We start from the raw sequence: 25,965 nt of genomic DNA on the forward strand, positions 1-25,965 counted from the left end.
GTCCTATTTGTTGTTTGCTTCACAATAAAAAGAAAACCAAATGTTCACAGTTGTAGGCATTTTCTTTACATGAACTTATGCAAACCCTCAAAAAAACCTGAAATTCCAGGTTGTGAGGTAGCAAAACGCATAAAATGCCAAGGGTGATCGGCGGAAGAGTCACTATAATAAGGCAGATGCAGGCACTGTGTACGCAGTCTGGCCTGTGATCCGGCGGTGTCCATCTTTTTAGGTGTGCATAAAAGTGCAGTTGGCCACAGTTTTGTTTATCTCTCAAAAAAAGAACATCGCTGAATAGAGGCCAGATGGGGTCCAGAGTAACTCTGATGCTTCATTATAGTGAATGGATCCCTCGGGGGTTTCATCTCAATCACGTCAACTCCAATCCATAAAAAAAGAAAGTCCACACTGAGGTCCGTTATCGGTCAATGAAAATATAGGGGCTTCCATATTACTGGTCACACAAAGGCTCTGGAAAAACGCCAAAAGAAATCAGCAAATTCTGCGCTCCCAAATCCAGAGGTCCCCCTCCCTTCTGAGCCCACAGTATGCCTAAACTGCAGTTAGCATTCACATATTTGGCATTTCTGTAGAGATGAGAGCAAGCAAAATTTACGGGTGCATATCTCCAGAAGCTGGGCACAACGTACTGGTCACTACAACATACTGGTCACTACAATGGCAGTTTGCAATTTTCAGTCAGCAACATCCACTGCTGCTTGTTCCTGTAAAACACCCATGGAGTCAAAATAGTCACTACACTTTTAGATAAATTCCCAAAGGGGTATAATTTCCCAAATGGGGTTACTTGAGGGAGGATTCTGCTCTTCTAGCTTTGTATATGGAGTCCACATACTATTCTAGGAAAATCTGCGCTCCAAGAAGCAAATAGCGCTCCGTCCTTCCCAAGTCTCAATGTGTAGCTAAGCAGTACTGTACTGCCGGGGTATTTCTACATTCAGAAGAAATTTTGTTGACAAATTTTGGTGCCCTCTTTGCCCATTTCCCAGCGTGAAAATGTAAAATCTGGGACAAAAACAAAATTTTGTTGGTAAAAATGTAATTATTTTTTTCTTCACTGTCCAATGGTATAAAATTCTTTGACCCACCTGTGGTGTCAATATGATCACTGCACACCTAGATAAATTCATTGAGAGGTGTAGTTTGAAAAATTGAGTCTCATTTAGGAGTTTCTGTTGTTCTGGCACCTCAAGGGCTCTGCCAATGTGACATGGCACCCTCAAACCATTCCAGCAAAATCTGAACTCCAATATGGCACTTCTTCCATTCTGAGATTTGCACTGTGCCTCAAAAGTAGTTTTCAACTACATATGGGGTATCGGCATACTCAGGAGAATTTGCACAACAAATATTGCAATCCATTCTCTTCTGCTATCCTTGTGAAAAGAAAAAAATTGGGGCTAAAACAACATTTTTGTGGGAAAAATATATTTTTTTCAATTGCACAGATCAACGTTGCAAAATTCTGTGAAGCTCAAGGTGCTCACCATACATCTAGGTAAGTTCCTTGTGAGGTTAAGTTTCCAAAATGGGGTCACTTGTGAGGGGTTTCCACTGTTTAGGCACTTCAGGGGCTTTCCAAACGCGACATGGCGTCCGCTAATTATTACAGCAAATTTTGCATTCAAAAAGTCAAATGGCGCTCCTTCCCTTTGAAGCCCTGCCGTGTGCCCAAACAGTGGTTTTCTTCCACATATAGAGTATTGGCGTACTCAGGAGAAATTGTATGGTGCAATTTCTCCTGTTACCCTTGTGAAAATGCTTAATTTGGGGCAAAAAAAAAATTGGGGGGTGCATTTTCTCCTGTTACCTTTGTGAAAGTAAAAAAATAGGGGTCTAGTTATACTTATATTCTATATGTGAGGCAGTGAGGGGAATTATAGGCGAGGATGCGCATAGAACCATATTGAACCCGCTGGAGTGCATTACAATCACAGACATAGCTGTGGTTGCAGTGCAGAATAAAAGTAAGTTTGGACTGGGTCAAGCTACATGACCAGGGCAGATTTAGTAAAACTCGGCATGGGCTTTTATTCTTGGAGAGGACTACAGGATGGCAGTGGGGCGGTCCACTCCCTCCAGCCGGGTCTTACAAGTGGCTCATGTCCACAGTTTCATTTAAAAACCTGCAGCAAAGGTTTGAGTGTGTCAGTGGTTTGTTTGCAAGCTGAAGGGCAGGAGGCTCTGTGCACTACAGGCTTGTGTAAAGGCACAACACAGGTCTGTGAAGGCAACACAACTGGTGCACCGCAGAGCGAATAGGCGCAGCCGTCATCCACGGCAACAGGTTTACCTGGACTGTTTGGATATCCCGGCTGCAAACCGAAGGACAGCTTTTGCATTTGAGTTGTGAATTTTTGGCAAATAAAGACATTTAAAAGTTGAACTTTCCTTGGGTCACTGCCTCATTACCGCACAGCGTGAACACCGCCGCACTACATATGCTATATTGATGCTGATATTGTCCTGTTTATTCTTTTTTGTAATTTAAAATTATATAACCTTTCAATAAAAATTTAATTTTGAAAAGAATTGGGGTCTAAACTAAAATTGTTGAGAAAAAAATAGTTAAATGTTAATTTTTTTCCTTCCACATTCCATTAATTCCTGTGAAGAACCTGAAGGGTTAATAAACTTTTTCAATGTGGTTTTGAGCACCTTGAGGGGTGCAGTTTTTAGAATGGTGTCACTTTTGGGTATTTTCTGTTATATAGATCCCTCAAAGTCACTTCAAATGTGATGTGGTCCCCAAAAAAATTGTTATGTAAATTTTGTTGGAAAAATGGGAAATCGCTGGTCAAACTTTAACCCTTCTAACTTCCTAACATAAAAACTGTATTTCAAAAATTGTGCTGATGTAAAGTAGACATGAGGGAAATGTTATTTATTAACTATTTTGTGTGAGATATCTCTCTGATTTAAGGGCATGAAAATTCAAAGTTTGAAAACTGCTACATTTTCTAAAAATTGTAGCCAAATTTCCGTTTTTTTCACAAACAAACACAAGTCATATTGAACAAATTTTACCACTATCATGAAGTACAATATGTCACAAAAAAAAAAAAAAAAAACAATCTTAGAATCAGTGCGATTCTATGAAGCGTTCCAGAGTTATTACCTCATAAATTGACACTGGTCAGAATTGTAAAATTTGGCCTGGTCATAAATGTGAAAACAGGCTTGGTGTGTAAAGCGGTTAAAGGGGTTGTCCACTACGTTTATATTGATGACCTCTAATTTGGATAGGTCATCAATAATAGATTGGTGGGGGGTGTGACCTGGGACCCACCCCACTAATCTGGTGTTCCCGATGCCGGCCGGATGTGACCAGTTGCAGAACTTCACAGCTCTATCAACTGTATAGTGGCAGTGTCCGGCAGCGCTGGGCATCTCTGTAACTGATCACATCCGGGTACCACAACCACCGGGAACAGATGACCAGTGGGGGTGTAAGGTGTCACCCCCACCTCCACCAATCTGATATTGATTACCTAGGCTAAGGAGAAGCCATCAATATAAACTAGTGGACAACTCCTTTAAAGAAAAAAAGAAAAACACAAAGCACTCAAGAGACCAAGTGATCACAAGATCAGAAATGTGACCACTGAACCAAGAAAGTCATTTAAATGGTTATCATTATAAGATTACAGGATTTATTATTTTACTCACTTATATAGCACCATTATATTCCACAGCACTATACAAATATGAGCATCGATGTCCCTATTGGGGCTCATAATCCAAATGCCCTATCAGCATGTATTTGGAGTGTGGGAGGAAACCCACGCAAACCTGAGGAAAACATACAAACTCTTTGCAGATCTTTTCCTTGGTGGGATTGGAAGCCAGTACCGCAACGTTGCAAAGCAACAGTGCTAACCACTGAGCCACTGTCACTGATATCATTACCAGAGACATGTTCCCAACTGAATGAAGGAATCTTACTAAAGTATTAGACATTCCATTATATGTTAAATAAATAATTAGAGAGATATATGTACATTTTCTTACCAGCTTTCCATTAACTGTTGCCTCGAGAGAGTCAACGAGCTCAGCCGTGACACCGATGAGGTTGTGGTAATCAGACTGCATCTTATTGAAGCGTTTCATGTAGGTGATGGCTCTGTGCTCAGCTTCTGCCAACTGCTGCCCCAACTGCACGTCTGAAGAACACAAATGAGAGGTGCAGCTCTGATCAGTGGTGTTTTACAGAGATTTCTGAAAATTGTGTCAAGAACCATGATCTGACTAAGGTAAGTGATCGTTAAACCATTATTTATGATGTTGAAGTGTTCCATACATACAGATAGGGTAACAATGGACTGGTAACTAACTAGTAATCTTATTGAATGTAGTGAAGGTTTTCCCATGTTAAGGGGGTTATCCTGAGGATGGGTGATAACTTGCAGTTTTGTGGGTGTCCCACCACTGGGACCCTTGCAGATCCTGAGAACAGAGCTAAGAAATGCTCCATCTACATAGAGCGGTGGCCGGCACACCACTGCTCCATTCATTCTCTATGGGACTGCCAGAAAATCTGAGTATGTACTGAGCCATCTCTGGCAGTGCCGTGGAGAAGAAATAGAGCAGTGGTGCCCATGATAGGCCACTGCTCCTTTCAGTCGAAGCTATGCAGAGACCTGTTCTGGGGTCTGTGACAGATCCAACCTGTTGAGATAGGAGACAGCTTCTAAACATAGTCATAGTAATGAACAAACCCTTTAAAAGTTTATTCCTAAGTGCCCTATAGAATATAAAAAAAAAATCATATATTGACATCCTAGATTGACGCCACTGTTAATGTTAGCGCTGCAACTCTAGTCGGTGACATGACATTGAGGGCTGCAGCCTATCAGCAGCTGCTGGTGGACTGCAGCTTCTATACTTCCATCTGACGGAATTGTGAGCGCTGCAGACGATTATTGCCTGCTGATTGTTTTGTCTAGTGATCGCTGACAGCAAAACCAATATCATGTGATCAATGGGAATTGCTGGCACGACTTCGATCTAAGAGGTAAGAAAATGTTTATGTTATGTGGGGCACTTAAAGGGAATCTGTCAGCAGGGTTTTGTAATATAATTTGAAGTCAGCAGGAGATAGAGGCTGAAAAACAGAATTCAGGGATGTGTCACTTGTCAAATGTTGTTTATGAACTGTAAAGGATTTATCACTAAGAGATTAACATTGCTGGACTAGTCCAGCAACACCCTCTCCTGTGATAATATCACGGGTGTGTCGCCACGAAGATCGTCACGATTACACAGCCTGACTTCTCGCAGCTGAGTTTTTGGTGCTTTGTGTTTTTCGGCAGTGAGGGAGTTAACTCTCTCTCTCTCTCTGTGCTAGACGAGGTCCAGCCTCGCCCAGCTGCAATCAATGCTGCTGTAGTGGGACTCCTTCAAATGCCTGCCGGTCTGTTAGGGAAGTGTCGGTGAAAGCATTTCATGCAGACTAACAGAGCGGATCGTGGTATTTGGAGTTTCAGAGCTAAGTGTATTTGGAGTGTTTTTTCCCTTCCTCGCGTTATCATTTATCTCCTTTCCCGTTGGTGTTCCCTCTGTTGTAGTTGTGTAGTTTTTGTATGCAAGGTGGTTTTGGTTTTACCCTTGTACTGTCTCGTTCGTCTAAGTACTGAGTGTGGGCATATTATTACCTGTCCCCTTTTGTTGTGATCAGGGGTCCTTCTCAGGACTAGATTACTTAGGTGCAGGGATCCTCAGGAGGTAGGGGTTACGCTGGCGGCCTGGACCTCTGTACCTTTAACAGTACCTCCAGGTAGAGGGATTAGTCAGGGCCCCAGCTTAGGCCCCCTACCTCCAGTACACAGAGACAGCGTGACAGATAAGCACCTCACTGTCTATGGACTTTGTACATGGAGAGTCTGGTGTGGGCGGGATTAGCTTTCTCAGCTCAGCTTCACTCTAAGGATATGTGCCCACGATGCAGAAATGCTCAGGATTTTTTCCTGAGCGTTTCTGCATCTCCCTGGCAGAAAAAAACGCATGCGGATTGTACATGCATTTTCCTGCCAGGGACAAGCGGATGTGAAGCGTTCTTCACATGCATTTCCGCATGCGGGTGTCAAGTGCTTTCCAAGAGATTTTAGCATCACTTGGAAAGTGCTTGTCAACTTGGTCACACTATATAAATCCATGCAAACAGCATGGATTTATATACTGTGACCCGAGAGAATGTCAAAAAATAAATATATACTTACCCTCCGATGGCCCGCGCTGTCTTGATTTCCTCCGTCCCGGCTGCCGGCAGCGGTAGAGTGAAGGACCTGCCGACGTCAGATTCGCGTGACCCGTCACATGACTCTGACATCAGCGCAGGTCCTGCATTCCATCGCGAACTACTGCCAAGCAAGGAGGAGCGCACCGCGGGCTGCCAGAAGGTAAGTATATCTCCTCTTCTCTAGACCTGGGTACCATCAGCACTTCCGCAAAATAATTGTAGCGCTGCGTTTTTTTCCGCAATGATAATCCGCAGCGGAAATTTCCGCAGCATGTGCACAGCACATGCGGATTATTATTGGGGAACATGGCAGGCCTTCTACCAAGCGTTTTTTAAGCATTTCTGCAGCGTTTTTGCCGCTGCGGAAACGCTTAAACGCATCGTGGGCACACAGCCTTAATCTAAAAGCCCTGATTGTATCAGAACCGCTGCACCCAGTAAACTAAGTGATACATTGTTGGATTCAGGGTCTCTTTGTCTACATCATGCTGTTCTCAGAAGAGGTAGAAAAACTTGCTGCCTTTAAGCAGTTAAGAAGGTGTTGTCCAGAAATGGATAAACTCTAAAAGGTCCATTGGTTCAGAGTAGATCATTTGTACAATTTGAGAGTGGATCCTAAATTAGCTAAAAATAATAATCGCAGAGTTATCATAAACAATTCAACAGGACTAAAAAGTAAAAGTAGAGTACCCAAGGGGTCGGGACTATTATTGTATAGCCTGTGTATAGTGGTACAGATGTGGGACTTGATAGCATTTTCTCTGTACTCATATGTGACACAAAGTTCTAGTGTTGTAGATAGTATATCATATACATATTGAAAAGGTCACCTGGATAAACTGGCGAAAGGGGCAGCAAAATGGCAGATGAGGGTCAGTGTTGATAATGATAAGGTTTGGGGGCAAACACTTGTAATAAAGACCCAGAATGAATCCCTTTAAAGTGTACAACAGAGAAGGATGGAATGGTACATAACTAAATGATAGCATGTAATGCCACTCTGCTGCATCAAAAGCCAACACAATTTTCCCTTATTAACCCTTTTCACGCGATGGCCATGTATAATTTCTTAGATTTTTTTTTTTTTCATCCTCAGTCTTCCAAGAACCATCATTTTATGCAGCTATATCGCCTTATTCTTGCTTTTTTCTTTTTTCCATTTACAATTATGTAATTCACTGAAAAAATTGGGGAAAAAAATTATCTGTGGGGTGAAAGGTAAAGAAAAAATAAATAAATAATAAAATCAAATTCACCACCGGTCTGGTAGCTTAACTCTATATTTCAGTATGATCCAGTGATTCAAATTTTATATAATTTCTAAAATGTTATAATAGTAATTTATAATGTTATTTTTTTGTGTTTGGAGTTTTACAGACAGAACGATATCAAATCTGTTTACTTTATTTACAGAATGGGAAAAGAGAGGTGATTATAAATCACATGTACAATATGCTGCAACACTTCTGCATGGCGGTGCATTGTAGATTTAGGGATCCATTTAAAAGCCCTAGACCCTAGGTGCAATGACAACTCATCGGCCCCCAAAATTTCACCTGTGGGAGGTAATTGAGTGACAAAAGCCCAATCTTCTGCCTCCCATCTAACCACTTAGATGTCACAGTCATTTAAAGTCATTTAAAGGGAATCTGTCAGCAGGTTTCTGCTATGTAATCTGAAGACAGCAGGAGATAGAGGCTGAAACACAGAATTCAGCTATGTGTCACTTGTCAAAGTGTGCGCTGTTTACTAACTGTGAAGGATTTATCACTAACAGAATAACATTGCTAGACTACATAAGTCCAGCAACGCCCCCTCCTCCTGTTATTAGCACTGTCTATGGACTTGTACACAAAAAGCCTGGTGTGGGAGGAGTTAGCTGTGGTGGGGCGGGGTTAGCTTTCTTAGCTCTGCTTCATTCTAAATCTAAAAACTCTGATTGTGTCAGAACAGCTGCACCCAGTAAACTAAGTGATACATCAATGGATTCAGCTTCTCTTTCCCTACGTCATGCTGCTCTCAAGTAGCAAAAACCTGCTGACAGATTCCCTTTAAGGACTCCTTCAGACGTCAGTGATCATCGGTCTGATCTTGGATAGCAATGCATGGACTGGCCGTGCTTCTCCTGACCCAGAGTGTGATGGCCTCATAGAAATATGAGACACGTAGCCAGTCTGTACATCGGACCGATGATCATGGACGAATGAAAGAATCCTTAGGATTATGATCCTACTTACGAAAACATATAAAACACTCACTCTGTGTGTAAGAAAAAAAAAAGACCCCTACATTTTACAATTTTAAATGAGATCACTAATACCTAAAATAATCCCAGAATGTATTTATGCATGTCTTATCTATGTCATCAGGCCTTGAAAAAAAAGAGAACATTGGATGGTTTGGTTCCCAAAGAGGGGCATTTAAGGGTAAGCATAATCTAATATACAGTTTGGACACGCTTGGGTACAATCCCAGTTTTTTTCAGTTTTGGAATAAAAACACCTCTCAGCACCAAAGGCTCAAATTACATGTTTCATAGAGAGGATTAACAAAACTCAATTCACCCTACCGTCTTCTGATTCAAAGAAAATAAACTAAAAGTCATCAGCTTCGTAAACGCAGGAGTACAGGAGAGCGTACTATATCTGGAACACTATGTAGCATCATGGATTGTGGTATTGGCATCTGCCTATTTATATCTAATGACCAGGGAATGGGCTTTTTCTCATAGTACAGGGTTTAGGGTATATTCAGACACGCAGCAGTGAGCTGCACCACCACTGCACTGTAAAAGCCATGCAGAAATTATGCAAATGCACATATTGAATATAGTTAGTATAGCTTTTGAAGGCAACCACCATCGTGGTTGTCCCATGAAAAAAACATTGCATGTGAATGAGGTTTTTAACAAAAATTCACAAAGTCTGAACATCACCTAATATAGCTTTATAAACTCCTCATTTGCCGTCATATGGACAACCAATGTTAGGCTATGTGCACACAGAGTTTTTCTAGGCATTTTTGGAGCAGAAATTTAACGGAAATTCTCCAACTCCTAATCCAAATCTCCTAAAAAAAAGAGTGGAGTTTCTGCCCTGAAAACTCATCAAAAGTCTTCGTGTGCACATAGCCCAAGGTTAACTGCAGCACTGGGCAGTCTTTTTTTGTGTGTGCCACGGTTGGCTCATTTGCCTCCAGTGATAGGCCCGTTAGTGGTAGATTTCTACACTACTGTATTTGTGGTCCAGTTTTTATTTTTGGGATTATTATTTTTTTGCATGAAATAGAGGGACATTATGTTGCGCACACGCCCGGGCAGACTAGCGTGAGCGGGATTAGTGATCCCACTGTACCATGAACCGAGGAGTGCCTGGAGGGGCGTAACTAAGTATCAACTCGATCCGACCAAGGTCACACGGCGGCTCAGTCGACTCCGTGAACCAGGGAGGAACGAAGCAGAGGGACCAGGTGCTACTCCAGGTCAGACCCCGGTCACAGCTGTTGACCCACACCGGGGAATGCAGGAACAGGTTAAACTGGCATATTGACTGGTGGGTACTGGCAGGCACAGCTGGTATACAGACAGGTGGGCACTGGTAGGCACGGCTGGCATGCAGACAGGCGAGTACTGGCAAGTAGGAACGTAGGCAGGATAGGGACCAGTACAGACAGATACAGGAACAGAGCCGCAGGTGCGGTAGACAAGTAGAGCGGAGCATAACCGCAGATGCGGTTAACAAGCAAAGCAGAGCAAAACACGCAGATGCGGTGAACTAGCAAAGCAGAGCAAAACCTGCAGATGCGGTGAACAAGCAAAGCAGAGCAAAACCGCAGATGCGGTGAACAAGCAAAGCAGAGCAAAACCCGCAGATGCGGTGAACAAGCAAAGCAGAGCAAAACCTGCAGATGCGGTGAACAAGCAAAGCAGAGCAAAACCTGCAGATGCGGTGAACAAGCAAAGCAGAGCAAAACCTGCAGATGTGGTGAACAAGCAAAGCAGAGCAAAAAAGCAGATGCGGTGAACAAGCAAAGCAGAGCAAAACCGCAGATGCGATGAACAAGCAAAGCAGAGCAAAACCCGCAGATGCGGTGAACAAGCAAAGCAGAGCAAAACCGCAGATGCGGTGAACAAGCAAAGCAGAGCAAAACCCGCAGATGCGGTGAACAAGCAAAGCAGAGCAAAACCGCAGATGCGGTGAACAAGCAAAGCAGAGCAAAACCAGCAGATGCGGTGAACAAGCAAAGCAGAGCAAAACCAGCAGATGCGGTGAACAAGCAAAGCAGAGCAAAACCTGCAGATGCGGTGAACAAGCAAAGCAGAGCAAAACCGCAGATGCGGTGAACAAGCAAAGCAGAGCAAAACCTGCAGATGCGGTGAACAAGCAAAGCAGAGCAAAACCGCAGATGCGGTGAACAAGCAAAGCAGAACAAAACCGCAGATGCATGAAATAGAGGGACATTATGTTGCGCACACGCCCGGGCAGACTAGCGTGAGCGGGATTAGTGATCCCACTGTACCATGAACCGAGGAGTGCCTGGAGGGGCGTAACTAAGTATCAACCCGATCCGACCAAGGTCACACGGCGGCTCAGTCGACTCCGTGAACCAGGGAGGAACGAAGCAGAGGGACCAGGTGCTACTCCAGGTGGGACCCCGGTCACAGCTGTTGACCCACACCGGGGAATGCAGGAACAGGTTAAACTGGCATATTGACTGGTGGGTACTGGCAGGCACAGCTGGTATACAGACAGGTGGGCACTGGTAGGCACGGCTGGCATGCAGACAGGCGAGTACTGGCAAGTAGGAACGTAGGCAGGATAGGGACCAGTACAGACAGATACAGGAACAGAGCCGCAGGTGCGGTAGACAAGTAGAGCGGAGCATAACCGCAGATGCGGTGAACAAGCAAAGCAGAGCAAAACCAGCAGATGCGGTGAACTAGCAAAGCAGAGCAAAACCAGCAGATGCGTGAACAAGCAAAGCAGAGCAAAACCTGCAGATGCGTGAACAAGCAAAGCAGAGCAAAACCGCAGATGCGGTGAACAAGCAAAGCAGAGCAAAACCCGCAGATGCGGTGAACAAGCAAAGCAGAGCAAAACCCGCAGATGCGGTGAACAAGCAAAGCAGAGCAAAACCGCAGATGCGATTAACAAGCAAAGCAGAGCAAAACCCGCAGATGCGGTGAACAAGCAAAGCAGAGCAAAACCGCAGATGCGGTGAACAAGCAAAGCAGAACAAAACCGCAGATGCGGTGAACAAGCAAAGCAAAACAAAACCCGCAGATGCGATGAACAAGCAAAGCAGAGCAAAACCGCAGATGCGGTGAACAAGCAAAGCAGAACAAAACCGCAGATGCATGAAATAGAGGGACATTATGTTGCGCACACGCCCGGGCAGACTAGCGTGAGCGGGATTAGTGATCCCACTGTACCATGAACCGAGGAGTGCCTGGAGGGGCGTAACTAAGTATCAACCCGATCCGACCAAGGTCACACGGCGGCTCAGTCGACTCCGTGAACCAGGGAGGAACGAAGCAGAGGGACCAGGTGCTACTCCAGGTGGGACCCCGGTCACAGCTGTTGACCCACAGCGGGGAATGCAGGAACAGGTTAAACTGGCATATTGACTGGTGGGTACTGGCAGGCACAGCTGGTATACAGACAGGTGGGCACTGGTAGGCACGGCTGGCATGCAGACAGGCGAGTACTGGCAAGTAGGAACGTAGGCAGGATAGGGACCAGTACAGACAGATACAGGAACAGAGCCGCAGGTGCGGTAGACAAGTAGAGCGGAGCATAACAGCAGATGCGGTGAACAAGCAAAGCAGAGCAAAACCAGCAGATGCGGTGAACTAGCAAAGCAGAGCAAAACCAGCAGATGCGTTAACAAGCAAAGCAGAGCAAAACCTGCAGATGCGGTGAACAAGCAAAGCAGAGCAAAACCGCAGATGCGGTGAACAAGCAAAGCAGAGCAAAACCTGCAGATGTGGTGAACAAGCAAAGCAGAGCAAAACCTGCAGATGCGGTGAACAAGCAAAGCAGAGCAAAAAAGCAGATGCGGTGAACAAGCAAAGCAGAGCAAAACCTGCAGATGTGGTGAACAAGCAAAGCAGAGCAAAACCCGCAGATGCGGTGAACAAGCAAAGCAGAGCAAAACCGCAGATGCGGTGAACAAGCAAAGCAGAGCAAAACCCGCAGATGCGGTGAACAAGCAAAGCAGAGCAAAATCAGCAGATGCGGTGAACAAGCAAAGCAGAGCAAAACCGCAGATGCGGTGAACAAGCAAAGCAGAGCAAAACCGCAGATGCAGTGAACTAGCAACGCAGAGCAAAACCAGCAGATGCGGTGAACAAGCAAAGCAGAGCAAAACCTGCAGATGCGGTGAACAAGCAAAGCAGAGCAAAACCGCAGATGCGGTGAACAAGCAAAGCAGAGCAAAACCTGCAGATGCGGTGAACAAGCAAAGCAGAGCAAAACCTGCAGATGCGGTGAACAAGCAAAGCAGAGCAAAACCCGCAGATGCGGTGAACAAGCAAAGCAGAGCAAAACCCGCAGATGCGATGAACAAGCAAAGCAGAGCAAAACCCGCAGATGCGATGAACAAGCAAAGCAGAGCAAAACCCGCAGATGAGGTGAACAAGCAAAGCAGAGCAAAACCGCAGATGCGGTGAACAAGCAAAGCAGAGCAAAACCGCAGATGCGGTAAACAAGCAAAGCAGAACAAAACCGCAGATGCGGTGAACAAGCAAAGCAGAACAAAACCGCAGATGCGGTGAACAAGCAAAGCAAAGCAAAACCGCAGATGCGGTGAACAAGCAAAGCAGAGCAAAACCGCAGGTGCAGTGAGCAAGCAGAGCAAAGCAAAACCCGTTAATGCAGTAGACAGGACAGGCCTCTGTTCACATGGAACAGACTGGAAAACACAAGAAGATAGCTGGAACACAGGAGTTAGATACAGAGGGAGGGAAACAGAACGAGCAGAACCAGATACACACAAGGTACTTACAATGAAGTAGCAAGTGGACACAAAACTCACAAACAGAAGTACTGAGACAACGAGTTGGATTTAGGTGCAGGTTCAGATTCTGCAGGAAAGAGGGAAGATACAGACATAGAAACTAGGACACTGTTCAGACAGGATCTGAACCAGGAACAAGATACAGGAACGAGCCTGGGAACTCAGCCCCCAGGGTGGCAGAAACTGACTAGAAGTCACAGGTACAGGTAGAGGCCCTGGGTACTCAGCCCCCAGGGTGGCGGACAGACTAGAGTCAGGACAGGACCAGGCAACTCACAGTTGCAAAGAACAGACTGTAAGAAAGTGTTGCTCAGGCACCTCCTACTGGGTGGAGGGGGTTTAAGTATCCAGTGACTCACAGCAATAGGCTGGTGACGCATTAGGACTGTGCACACTGTAGCTTTAAGAATCAGAAAGCAACAGCACCGACGCCCTAACCCAGCAGACAAGAGACATACAAACAGCAGGTACTGGAGCAAAAGTGTGCAGCCTGGCCTGAAAGGTAAGATTGCGGTCTTGCATGGTGGGAGATGGTAAGCCATGCAAGCACGCCGCCAGGGATGTTACACATTAAATATGCAAATAGCCTCTTCACCGAGGAAAAAGGCAGGGTCTCTAGTGCCACCTACTGGAGGCAGCAAATCTAAAAGTCAATATTAACCGTTTGGAGGTTGCCATATGACTTAGGAGAATAAGCCAAACCAAAACCCTCATGTGTAGATACAATTTTTTTCTCCTCATTAGTACACGTCAGGAGAACAGAGTGGCTAGGTGAGAGGCCTCTAACAGGGAGTCTAAGGGGTAACGTTTCTCCTTGTTGAGAGAGCCAAATTTGTGTATTGAGATTTATAGGCAATTCAATGCTCTTCTGGTAAACGTAATATTTTATTATTGAAAGAGGTTGTCCCACGAACAGAGTACATTTTAATTAATAGATCTCAGAATAAAAACAAGTTCCACTGCTAGACGTGTTAAAAAAAATGTTCCTGTCCCAAGATAAATATGTCCCTGTGTAATGGATGTGTCTGACTGTGCAGGAACATGGTCGGACATACCATAACCCCAGGACAGTGGAGGAAGCAAAAGACTATACAGACAGGACAGCCAGGGAGCGCAACTGATTCTTTCTGTGAGGTAAAACATGTTCTTAAACAAGCAGGGAAATGTTTTACTTCACAGAAACCAGCAGCTGTGATCCCATCCTATCCTATCTGTATACTCTTTTGCTTCCTCCCCTGGCCAGGAGATGTGGTATGATCAGACCATGTCCCCGTATGGTCAGATACAGCCATTACACAGGGGCACTTTTACAAGATTATCTTAGCACAGGAACATTTTTTTAAACACATCTAATGATGGAAATTATTATTATTCCAATATATATTGCTTAAAGTGTACTTTTTTCTAGGGACACACTCTGTGTGACTTCTGACTTCTGAATACCCCCAGTGCACGCACTGTGCGCTGCGGGGATTCGCCGGTTTCTGAGCCGGGACTGGACGGTATGTATGAGTTATGCATACACCCGGCCAGTGGGCGCGGCCTTGCTCCATACACTTTTATTAAGCGAGGCCACTCCCCGACTACTGATGCGCCCGTCCAGTGGGCAGGTCCGACTAGAGGGCGCGGCCTTGCTCTATACAAGTGTATGGAGCGAGACTGCACCCACTGGCCGGGTGTATGCATAACTCATACATACCGTCCAGTCCCGGCTCAGAAACCAGAGAATCCCTGCAGTGCACAGTGCGTGCTCTTGGGCGATTCATAAGTCTGCAGTCACACAGAGGGACTGCAGAATTGTCCATTTGGACCGGACAACCCCTTTAATTTCCCACGGAAACACTGCATTCCCTATAAGTCTCCAATACCAACTTGGCACTCTCTGCAAGGAAAATCTTTATTCCTCAGACTTCATATGAAGATGTAACATGGCCATAAAATATGGTTGTGTGAATGCATTTTAATGTTTTCCAATTTCATAAAGTAATGGCATACTGCTAGAACATGCCATGGCTTTATGATCGATGCTAGTCCAACCTATGAGACCACCACCAATTCAGAGAATCAAGGGGTTCCTCTAGTATTCATCGTAAACATATATGAATAAACTGACAACTAGGAGTTACCAGTCCTCTTGTTCAAGGGGTGTGTTCCCAGAGTCTGATAGTGTTAGCATTATTAAACTGTATATGGACACCCCCATAACTGGTAACGCGCTGTTTTATATTTAGTCATAGATTTCTAATAAGAATAACAGATGAAATGCTAAAAATAGACTTCTAAGAAAAGATGTTCCAAGATAGTTATTTTATAAGGAATACAAGTATTTCCTAAAAGACATGTCAAGAAGGCTGACAGGACCTTGGGGTGAATGTGGAGCAAGGGTCAGAGTATTCCATGTAATCACTGCGTACTTCTCTCCCAACACGGTCTGATAATCATCATTTTGATGTTCCAAAAATGTTGTTTTTCTCCAGCTATGGCTGGCTTCCCAATAATCCCTTCTTCACAGACCTAGGACTTAACTCATTGTACTCCTCACAGCTGATAGGAACACCAAAGTATTATAAAATATCTTCTAGGTATTGTAAAACACCCAAGAAGTTGCCCTTAAAAGCCTATAAAATAGCTTCTTCTATTCTCCCAACCAGGTCTAAAAAATAACAACTACAATCTGATGGGATACAGAATGTGATTAAGTACAAGTATAGAAGTGTTGCTTCAATAATTCAGAAATGTACAATTTATGGAAACCGACTTCAGCCATAAAATAAATATACAGACATTTCCTGAGCATCATACTTGACCAGTTACAAGAGGTACTTAAAAGGGGTTGCCAACAATTTGTACAACCCCTTCTTAAATGCAATAATGCCCCATAGAAAATAAAAAATCTTTATCCTGAAATCCTGCACCAGTACCATTTCAGCAATGCCGTCGGTCGCTTGACTTTGTTATGTCATGTGAAATCTGCATCCTATCAGCATCTGCTGCAGTTCTCAGGAGGCATAACAATGTCACATGAGTGCTGGCAGAAATGGCACCAACATCCTTGGAACAGCACTGGAGCAGGAGGTGATTAGAAGTTGTTGTTTTTTTTATTTTCTTTAGAGGCACTAACCACCTTGGTGACACATCTCCCATTAAAGACCTGTCCAGCTGCCACCTTACATATCCCCCTCTGCCCTAAGCTCCAAAGTACACGGGTACACTGGTAGGCGTCAAACTTTGAGACTTCACTGAGCTTCCTGTAATCGTTACAGAATCGCCATTCCCCATCAGGCTTTGGTATCAACACAATGGGACTGTACCATCCCCTCTTGGATTCTTCCATGACCCCCAGTTTCATCATCCGTTTTACCTCTTTCAAGATCACCTCTAGACGACCTTCTGGAATCCGATAGGGCTTCAAGTTGATGAAAACATGAAGCTCTGTGAGAGCTCAATGACCTCAGTGAGGCCTGGTAACTCAGAAGAGGTCTCTATTTTGGTGTAGCAGCTTTTGGCATTGCAGCTTTTGGCATTGCAACTTTGATGTCTTCAGTGTTGGCTTTGACTTGGCCAAATTCCCTATCCTGCCAAGGTAGAATTAATACTTGGATGAGAAAATCCAAAACCACTTGCAATAATATAAAACAGATTTTTATTGAAAAAAATATTTTAAAACACAAATAGCAATTCTACAAATAGGTGAATAAGGGGATTCAAGAAGTTGTGGAAAGCATGGTCTAAGATGTGATCCTGTAGTAATCTATTTGCAGTATGCATGATCACAAAAAAGGGGAAAGAAAAATGCAATAAGGATAAATGACACCCATTTCTAACACTTGTTGAGGGATGGGAAAATTTCTTTAGCAGAAAAGGGAAACCTGAGAAAATTGAAAAGTTTTTTTGATATTTTTTTTAAAAAGGATTTTTTTGACTCCTAATATATAGACATATGTATATTTGGGTATAACTAAGTTAAATAGTAGGACAAGTGTCCTCAAACCTCAAGAGTGCGAAACGCGCGTCGGGGTGTATGCTGTGGCGGTGGTCTAGGCATAGCAGGATTACAAATGGGTAAGTCCTGATCGCTAATGATCTTTAATGATCTCTCCCCCTTATATACATGGGGTATTACTTTGGTGTGACTTACATTCTACACATATGTAGATTTTTAGGTTTGAGGACACTTGTCCTACTATTTAACTTAGTTATACCCAAATATACATATGTCTATATATTAGGAGTCAAAAAAATCCTTTTTAAAAAAAATATCAAAAAAACTTTTCAATTTTCTCAGGTTTCCCTTTTCTGCTAAAGAAATTTTCTCATCCCTCAACAAGTGTGAGAAATGGGTGTCATTTATCCTTATGGCATTTTTCTTTCCCCTTTTTTGTGATCCTGCATACTACAAATAGATTACTACAGGATCACATCTTAGACCACGTTTTCCACAACTTCTTGAATCCCCTTTTTCACCTATTTGTAGAATTGCTATTTATGTTTTAAAAAAAAAATTTCAATAAAAATCTGTTTTATATTATTGCAAATTGTTTTGGATTTTCTCATCCAAGTAGGTTGCCTACATGTAGATCCACTGCATTGTTTTGTCTATTTTCAAATAATGGGGAGATATGAACCTTCAAAAAATCTCCAGGCATGATGACTTATTTATGCTTTTGGAATATTTTTCTTCAAGGTTGAATTAAGTTGACATGATTAACCTGGTAGTGCTTCCTCTTTCCTGGTTGCTGAATTTTATAGTTGATCTCACCAACCCTCTCCACCACTTCATATGGTCCTTGCCACTTGGCAAGAAACGTTCTCTTCACCGTGGGCACCAGCACAAGTACCTGTTCCCCAGGGTTAAACTTTCTTACTCGAGCCGACCTATTAGACACCCTGGTGCCTCTTGTGCTTGGAGGAAGTGCTTTCAGAATAGGCATTAAATTGGCAATCTTCTCTTGCATCTGGGTTCTGAAGATCTCCTTGGGCAACCCAGCATTGAACTGGCCTCAGCAGCGAGTGGATGAACCGGTCCATAAACACTTTCTCCACCAGCTCACCATCTGTGTTGGGCAACAAGTATCGGGCTGCAGCCATTTTTGAACCACGTGTAGGAGACATAAACAACTGGGACCGGGGAGGTTTGTTCCCATGATAGCCCCAGAGATGCACCCAATGTGCCCTGACTGCCAGGGTTATGCCCAGACGAGTCAAAATCTCTGCCTTCAGCTTGACATACTCCTTAGCGTCCTGAAGAGGCACGTCATAACATGCCTTCTGTGGTTCCCCAGTAAGACATGGTACCAGAACCTTCACCCACTCCCACTGTTCCAGAGGCAATTTCTCCTCATCCACCACCCTCTCAAACACAGTGAGGAGCGCCTCGACATCTTCACCCGGAGTAATCTTTCAGCTGCCACCTTACAATATATATGCCTCAACAAAGGCGGTTCCCCAGTAAGATATGGTGCCAGAACCTCTGCCCATTGTTGCAGAGGAAATTTCTCCCGGTCCACCACCCTCTCAAACAAAGTCAGGAAAGCATCGACGTCATCACCCGGAGTCATCTTTCAGCTGCCAACTTACAATATATATGCTTCAACATTGAAATTATGTATACGTATATGTGCGCTAAACTCACCTTTGTTACATTGCCCACTTTCTTTCTGGAATTTAAACATGTTAAGGAAAAGTACAATGCACTTTCAAAGTTTCTCTTATCGACATTCATCTAGACATCACATGGAACACATGTATATGTTGGATGAGAAGTGTTTTTAATCTTTGTGAACATCTCTCAAGTGCAGCCAACATGAGCAAATCCACTCGTTAGATTACTATGTAGAGCTGTACTTAAAAAAGTTATTTTATTCACCGCCCCACAGCTGTGTAATGATTTCATATTTCTGCTTAACTGGCAATAAATGATTCACCGCAAAAGCTACATTTACAAGAGTCACATCTCAGTATCCTAAATGGTATGCCCAAACTAACAGAAGAGCGAGAGTACTAAGCAAAGCCAGTGACCACTTCAGAGAATTTATGGAAAAATTCATTAGCGTTAAAATGGCTTTGTGCTCTTAAGATCATCTTCGGCATCTCCTCAACCCTTGTAGACGTGGAAGTTTGTTTGTACTTATACACAGCCAACCGGTGTTGTTTTTATTTTTTAATTTCCTCCGTCATGGTACTGAAACATGGGTGGGAAAAGGACTGCAGAATCGATTTATATGGGATCAGTTATCATCAAGTGCATCAGTTATTGTATGGACCAGGAGCTGGATGAAAAAATGTTCACTGCAGCATTTCATGTTCCAACTCCGTGATTGTGAAGCTCTTCATGGACTAGAAAGTTCTGAAAACACTTGATGCCATGCCAGCATTTTTGCATCAGTAGAGGCACAAAAAAACTGATCAAGACACAAGGGATATATGAGAACACCCTCACAATGCCACCAGCTGTCACATTTAACATGAGCAGCTGCTTAGACACTGCTCTATTTCTTTAGATTTGTTTCATGTCATGATGAACCACCCTGCAGAGTCTACAAGTCGCTCAGGGTCATCCTATAGCCACATGCAAACAAATGTAATTTAGATTTTAATTTTAGTTACATAGGCAGAACTCTAGTAGATATGTCACAGCAAATGCGGGGCTGTCACTAACACTCTAATTACTTTTACTATACAATATATGGTGACATTAGTGTACCTTGTACCATAATCAGGGATTCACAGGGAACAAGAGAATTGTGATCAGAATGGCACAAACTAATATGTATTAGGAAATGGCTGTTCACAGTCATGGCCGAAAGTGTTGGCACCCTTGAAATTGTTCCGGAAAATGAAGTATTTCAACCAGACAATTATTGCAATTGCAAATATTTTGTTATACACATTTATATTTCTTTGTGTGTATTGGAACAACACAAAAAAAAGAAAAAAAGGCAAACTGGACATAATTTCACACACAACCCCAAAAATGGGCCGGACAAAATTGTTGGCACCTTTCCAAAATTGTGGGTAAACAACTTTGTTTCAAGCATTTGATGCTCATTCAAACTTTCTTGTGGCAAGTAACAGGTTTGGGCAATATGAAAATCACACCTGAAACCACCAGATAAAAAGGGGAGAAGTTGACTCAATCTTTGCATTGTCTGTCTGTGTGTGTCACACGAAGCATGGAGAACAGAAAGAGGACAAGGGAACTGTCTGAGGACATGAGAACCAAAATTGTTGAACAATATAAACAATCTCAAGGTTACAGGTACATCTCCAGAGATCTTGATGTTCCTTTGTCCACGGTGCGCAACATAATCAAATGTTTACAACCTATGGCACTGTAGCTAATCTCCCTAGAAGTGGACAGCAGAGAAATATTGAAGAAAAGTTGCAACGCAGGATAGTCTGGATGGTGAATAAGCAGCCCCAATCAAGTTTGAAAAGAAATTCAAGCTGTCCTGCAGGCTCAGGGTGCATCAGTGTCAGTGCAAACTATCTGTGGACATGTGAATAAAATGAAACGCTATGGCAGGAGACCCAGAAGGACAATACTGCTGACACAGACATAAAAAAACTAGACTGCAGTTTGCCAAAATGCATGTAAGCAAAAATCCTTCTGGAAAAGCATCTTGTGGACAGATGAGAAAAAGAAAGAGCTTTTTGGTAAAGCACATCATTCTACTGAGGCCTAAAAAGAAAAGAACCCAGCATCTACAGTCAAATATGGTGGCGGTTCAAAGATGTTTTGGGGTTATTTTGCAGCTTCTGGCAATGGGTGCCTTGACTGTCTGCAAGGAATCATGAAATTTGCAAATTACCAAAGGATTTTGGATCGCAACGTAGTGCCCAGTGTCAGAAAGCTGGGTTTGCGTCCTAGGTCATGAGTCATGGATGGAAATAAAGCCCTGGAGAGTTCTGAAGTGGCCAGAAATTAGTCTGAATCGAAATCCCATTGAACACCTGTGGAGAGATCTTAAAATTGCTGTTGGGAGAAGGCACCTGTCACGCACAGTGTGGGAAAGACTAAGTGCAAAACTAAGGGATGAGGGGAAGGAAGCCCAGACACTAGGGAAAGGGGGAGTGGAGACCCCTAGGCTTATCTAATAACACCCTGCCTACCCTACCGTCTCTATATTGGTTCCACACCAATTGCCGAGCAGGAAACCAAAGCCCTGTATATCCCTAGAGCTAGACCCTTGATAGGGAGGGAGAGGGTGAGAACTGGTCAGTCCCCACTATAAATAAAAGACAACAAACAAAGGGAGAAAACTTAGCTTGAGCAGACACCAGAGAGATAACACCAAACGTCCTCCAAGGGCACCAGAGAGGAAGCTAGCTGACTGCTATAGCTCCAAGCCTTCACAAGGGAAAATGTGAATATTTCTGGCGACTCCCTGAAGCAGACTGAGTTTATAAACACCCAGACCAGGGTGTGTCAGAGCAGGAGGGAGGTTGCCGCTGGGTCCAAAAGTCATAAGGATTAGAAAGGTGTCTGCAATGCCAAACGTAGTGACCTTCTGCAGCCAGATGCAAAGCAACTGTCTGTTACATCTGACACACTCGTGACAGCACCCTACAAATATGAGAGACCTGGAGCAGTTTGCAAAAGAAGAGGGGTGAAAAATTCCAGTTTAAAGGTGTAAGAAGCGATTGATTGCAGTTATTTATTACAAAGGGTGTGCAACCAAATATTAAGTTGAGGGTGCCAAAAATTTTGTCCAGCCCATTATTGGGGTTTTGTGTAAGATTATGTCGAATTTGCCTTTTTTTAGTTTTTTTTTTTTTTTTTTTGTGGTGTTCCAATAAACACAAAGGAAATAAACGTGTATAACAAAACATGTGTAATTGCAATAATTGTTTGAGAGAAATACTTCATTTTTCTGGAACAATTTCAAGGTTGGAAACACTTTCGGTCATGACTGTATGCAAATTCAAGTGATCATACTTCAGAACAAAAAGGTAGAATATTTAAAAATGGTGATTGGAGATGAGAGGATCGATGTCAGAGTCAAATTTCATGAAATTCACAGGTCCCTGCAGATTCAAACTCTATGTAATTTGATACAGAAAGAAAAAAAAAAAACTGGCGTCATTTCACACACTGATGAAGAATCAGATAATGGGCTAATGTCATTTTGTTACGGCCACACAGGCTTCCACTTAATGTCTCGCAGCTATAACATCACTTTGGCTAGGCTAGACTATCAGGGGGATTATCAGATATTGTATGAAAGACTAGGAAATTAATTCAACAAATTAGGCTAGTTTAAGGACGTTAGAGCTCAAAACTGTTATTATAATCTTGGACATTAATGGAATTTCCCCGGAATTACATAATGTCTGATAAATGTAGGTCTCATTTCTGGCATTTGCACCTATATAGAGGATAGGGGTCCTCCGACTTGCCTTGGGAGATGACCACCAGCATAACGGTCATGCAGGAAAAGCTATCACCCAGTATGGGTGGGGTTAATTCTAAAGCAAAAAGGTGAACATATATATGTGAGAGCAATATTAAAAGGGTTATACTCAAGTTGTCTCACAGCTCTGCAGTCTCCTCACTTACTGGTTTCTGGCAGGGCGGGCACTCCTCCTTCCTCCTTAAAGGGTAGATATGGTGTGTAACACACCTTTTTTAAGCATTTTAATGTTCGTTTTTACTTGTGTTTTTTTTTTCATTACATTTGAATGGGTTAATAATACAGCAAAAACACTGAAAAAAATGAAATGCCATATAAAAAAAAAAACAAAAAAAAAACTCAGCACATGTTCTGCTGTAACATATTCAGCTATCAGTTGTTTGTTCTTTAGGCTATGTGCCCACGATGCAGAAATGCTGCATATTTTTTCCGCTTCTCCCTGGCAGGAAAAACACATGCGGATTTTACATGCGGTTTTCCTGCCAGATAGAAGCGTTCTTCACTTGCATTTCCGCATGCGGGTTATCAAGCGCTTTTCCAAGTGATTTTAGCATCACTTGGAAAGTGTTTGACAACTTGGTCACACTATATAAATCCATGCAACCGGCATGGATTTATATAGTGTGACCAAGTAATAGTTAAAAGAAAAGAATAAGAATGGTAAAAAATAAAAAATAAAGATTATATTTACCTTCCGATGGCCCTCGGTCTCCATAGCGATGCGTCCGGTCTGTTGTATCAGTCGCGGTAGTGTGAAGGACCTGCGATCACGTCATTGAGTCATGTGACGGTCATGCGACCGTCGACGTCAGCGGTCGCGTGACCTGTCACATGACTAAATAACGTCATGGCAGGTCCTCACACCACCGCGACCCATACAACAGACCGGACGCATCGCTATGGAGACCGGGGGACATCGGAAGGTAAATCTAATCTTTTTTATTTTAAATTCTTTTTTTTTAACAGGTTCTATGGTTCTCCTCTTCTCTAGACCCGGGTACCATCCGCACATAGAAACGCATATTATCCGTGTGTGCAAATGTGCTGACACGGATATTGAGCGTTTCAATGCAAGTCAATGGCGGCAATTACGCTGCGTGTCCGCAAAATTAATGGACATGGTGCGGATTTTTCCACAATTATAATCCGCAGCGGAAATTTCTGCAGTATGTGCACAGCACATGCGGATTATCATTGGGGGACATGGGGCACGTATTACCAAGCATTTTTTAAGCGTTTTCGCTGCGGAAATTCCGAAGCAAAAACGCTTGAAAAACGCATAGTGGGCACTCAGCCTTAGTCTACATTGTTCTCTATATGTAAATATACTGATTAAAGAGAATTTGAGAAAGCAGACAGGTCAAGAAAGTGAGAGGCAAGATTAGGAGACCTATTCTGGAAGCAGCTAATGGCGGGGGCTGGTGATTTTGTAAGGTTTATAACTAAATTATCAGGAGCAGAATGGGAGGGGAAGGGAGGTGAGTAGCTTTCTGAAGTAAAGTAATCAATGGACTGGAGAGAGGTGGCAGGGATATTAGCAGTTAATTCCTCTCCTGGAATCGAACCACTGCACACACTGGACCAGGCTCCGGTAGCCGAGCTCCATGAAAACAAGCTGTACACTATGGAAGATATAAGCTGCAGGAAAATGAAAGAAGAAAGAAGCAAGTCAATTGTAAACTTGCTTCTTTTCTTTTTTTTGCTGTCTAAGGCTGTGTGCCCACGATGAGTTTTTAATGCGTTTCTGCAGCGTTTTGTAGCTGCGGAAACGCTGCAGAAATGCATTAAAAACACTTGGTAGAAGGCCTGCCATGTTCCCCAATGATAATCCGCATGTGCTGTGCACATGCTGCGGAAATTTCCGCTGCGGATTATCATTGCGGAAAATCTCAGCACTATCAATTATTTTGCGGAAGTTCTGCGTCTTCGCCGCCATTGACTTGCATTAAACCGCATGGATTACGCATCACTGTATATGTAGATGCGTAATCCAAGCGTTCTAATGTGCGGATGGTACCCGGGTGTAGATGAGAGGAGAGTCTCATCCACACCCAGGTACTATTAAAAAATCTGTAAAAAAAAGAATAAAATAAAAAATAAATGTATATTTACCTTCTGGCGGCCCGCGCTGCGCTCCTCCTTGCTTCCCGGCACTTTGCAGTGGACTGAACTAGGACCTGCGCTGACGTCAGCAGGTCTTTCAATCCACCGATGCCGGCAGTCGGGAGAACGGAGTGTAAAGCAGGACACCGGGGGCCATCGGAGGGTAAGTATACATTTACTTTTTTTATTTTTACCACTCTCTCGGGTCACACTATATAAATCCATGCAGTTTGCATGGATTTATATAGTGTGACCTAGTTGTCACAAGCACTTTCCAAGTGATGCTAATCGCTTGGAAAGCGCTTGTCAATCCGCATGCGGAAATGTCAGTGATAACGCTCCACTTCCGCTTGTCCCTGGCAGGAAAAACGCATGTACAATCCGCATGTACAATCCGCATGTACAATCCGCATGTACAATCCGCATGCGTTTTTTCTGCCAGGGAGATGCAGAAACGCTCAGGAAAAAATCCTGAGCATTTCTGCATCGTGGGCACATAGCCTAACAAACAAAAGCAATTTAATAATATGATAATACCTCTTTAATAGAATAAACATTTCACAAACCATGCATGCCATTGTTTTATCATGATAGAAGATGGAGATGTAAAAAAGGATACATATAATGTAACAAGACGAGGAGTACTTCCAGCCTTCAGAGTCAATGACAAGAACTTCTCCAGCCTAGATTTTAACTCAGGAGCCCAGGAATCCTGGGAAAACAAAAACATATTTATACATGATAACCATACCCAGCTAGTAAGGAGAGCTCAAACATTGCAGTCCATTATTGGCAATGCTGATGCAATGGGAATTACACAGATTCATATGGATTATCTCAATGTGTGATAAGCAATGCTATATTGTATGCATGGAATTTACACTCCCAGCAAACCACCATTTACTTTCACAAAAGCGCAAAAACCTTACAGATAGAGGGAAGAGGGTCTGCTGACTCAATTTACCGGAATGCCAAAAAGCTGTGGTTTTTGAAATATGCTTCTGTATAGTCTGTAAGCAATGAATAACGTCTGCCTCCCACTAAAGATACAAAGAGTGCAATGACTAATAAAGAAAGATAAAAAATATATCCACAGCACACTTTCAATTGCAAGTGACACAGTCCATAAAAAATACCAGAATCCGCTGATCTACAGTGGGCAAAATAAGTATT

The 25,965-nt window shown here is 43.2% G+C and overlaps 1 protein-coding gene across 3 annotated transcripts in view; it reads right to left on the minus strand.

The window, feature by feature from the left end:
- ARMC9 (armadillo repeat containing 9) overlaps positions 1–25,965 on the minus strand; it is a 246,026-nt gene that overhangs the window by 170,585 nt on the left and 49,476 nt on the right. For all 3 annotated transcript variants that reach the window (XM_073675277.1, XM_073675278.1, XM_073675276.1), the window contains exons 6-8: positions 25,412–25,504; positions 18,909–18,933; positions 4,033–4,184 (exon numbers count right to left, since the gene is read on the minus strand). In XM_073675277.1, the coding sequence (XP_073531378.1) occupies positions 4,033–4,184; positions 18,909–18,933; positions 25,412–25,504 (270 nt within the window). The remainder of the gene's footprint in view (positions 1–4,032; positions 4,185–18,908; positions 18,934–25,411; positions 25,505–25,965) is intronic.

This window comes from Phyllobates terribilis, unplaced genomic scaffold (assembly GCF_046119375.1).
Source record: "Phyllobates terribilis strain yellow unplaced genomic scaffold, ASM4611937v1 Scaffold_3__8_contigs__length_932513732, whole genome shotgun sequence".
Classification (NCBI taxonomy): Eukaryota; Metazoa; Chordata; class Amphibia; order Anura; family Dendrobatidae; genus Phyllobates; species Phyllobates terribilis.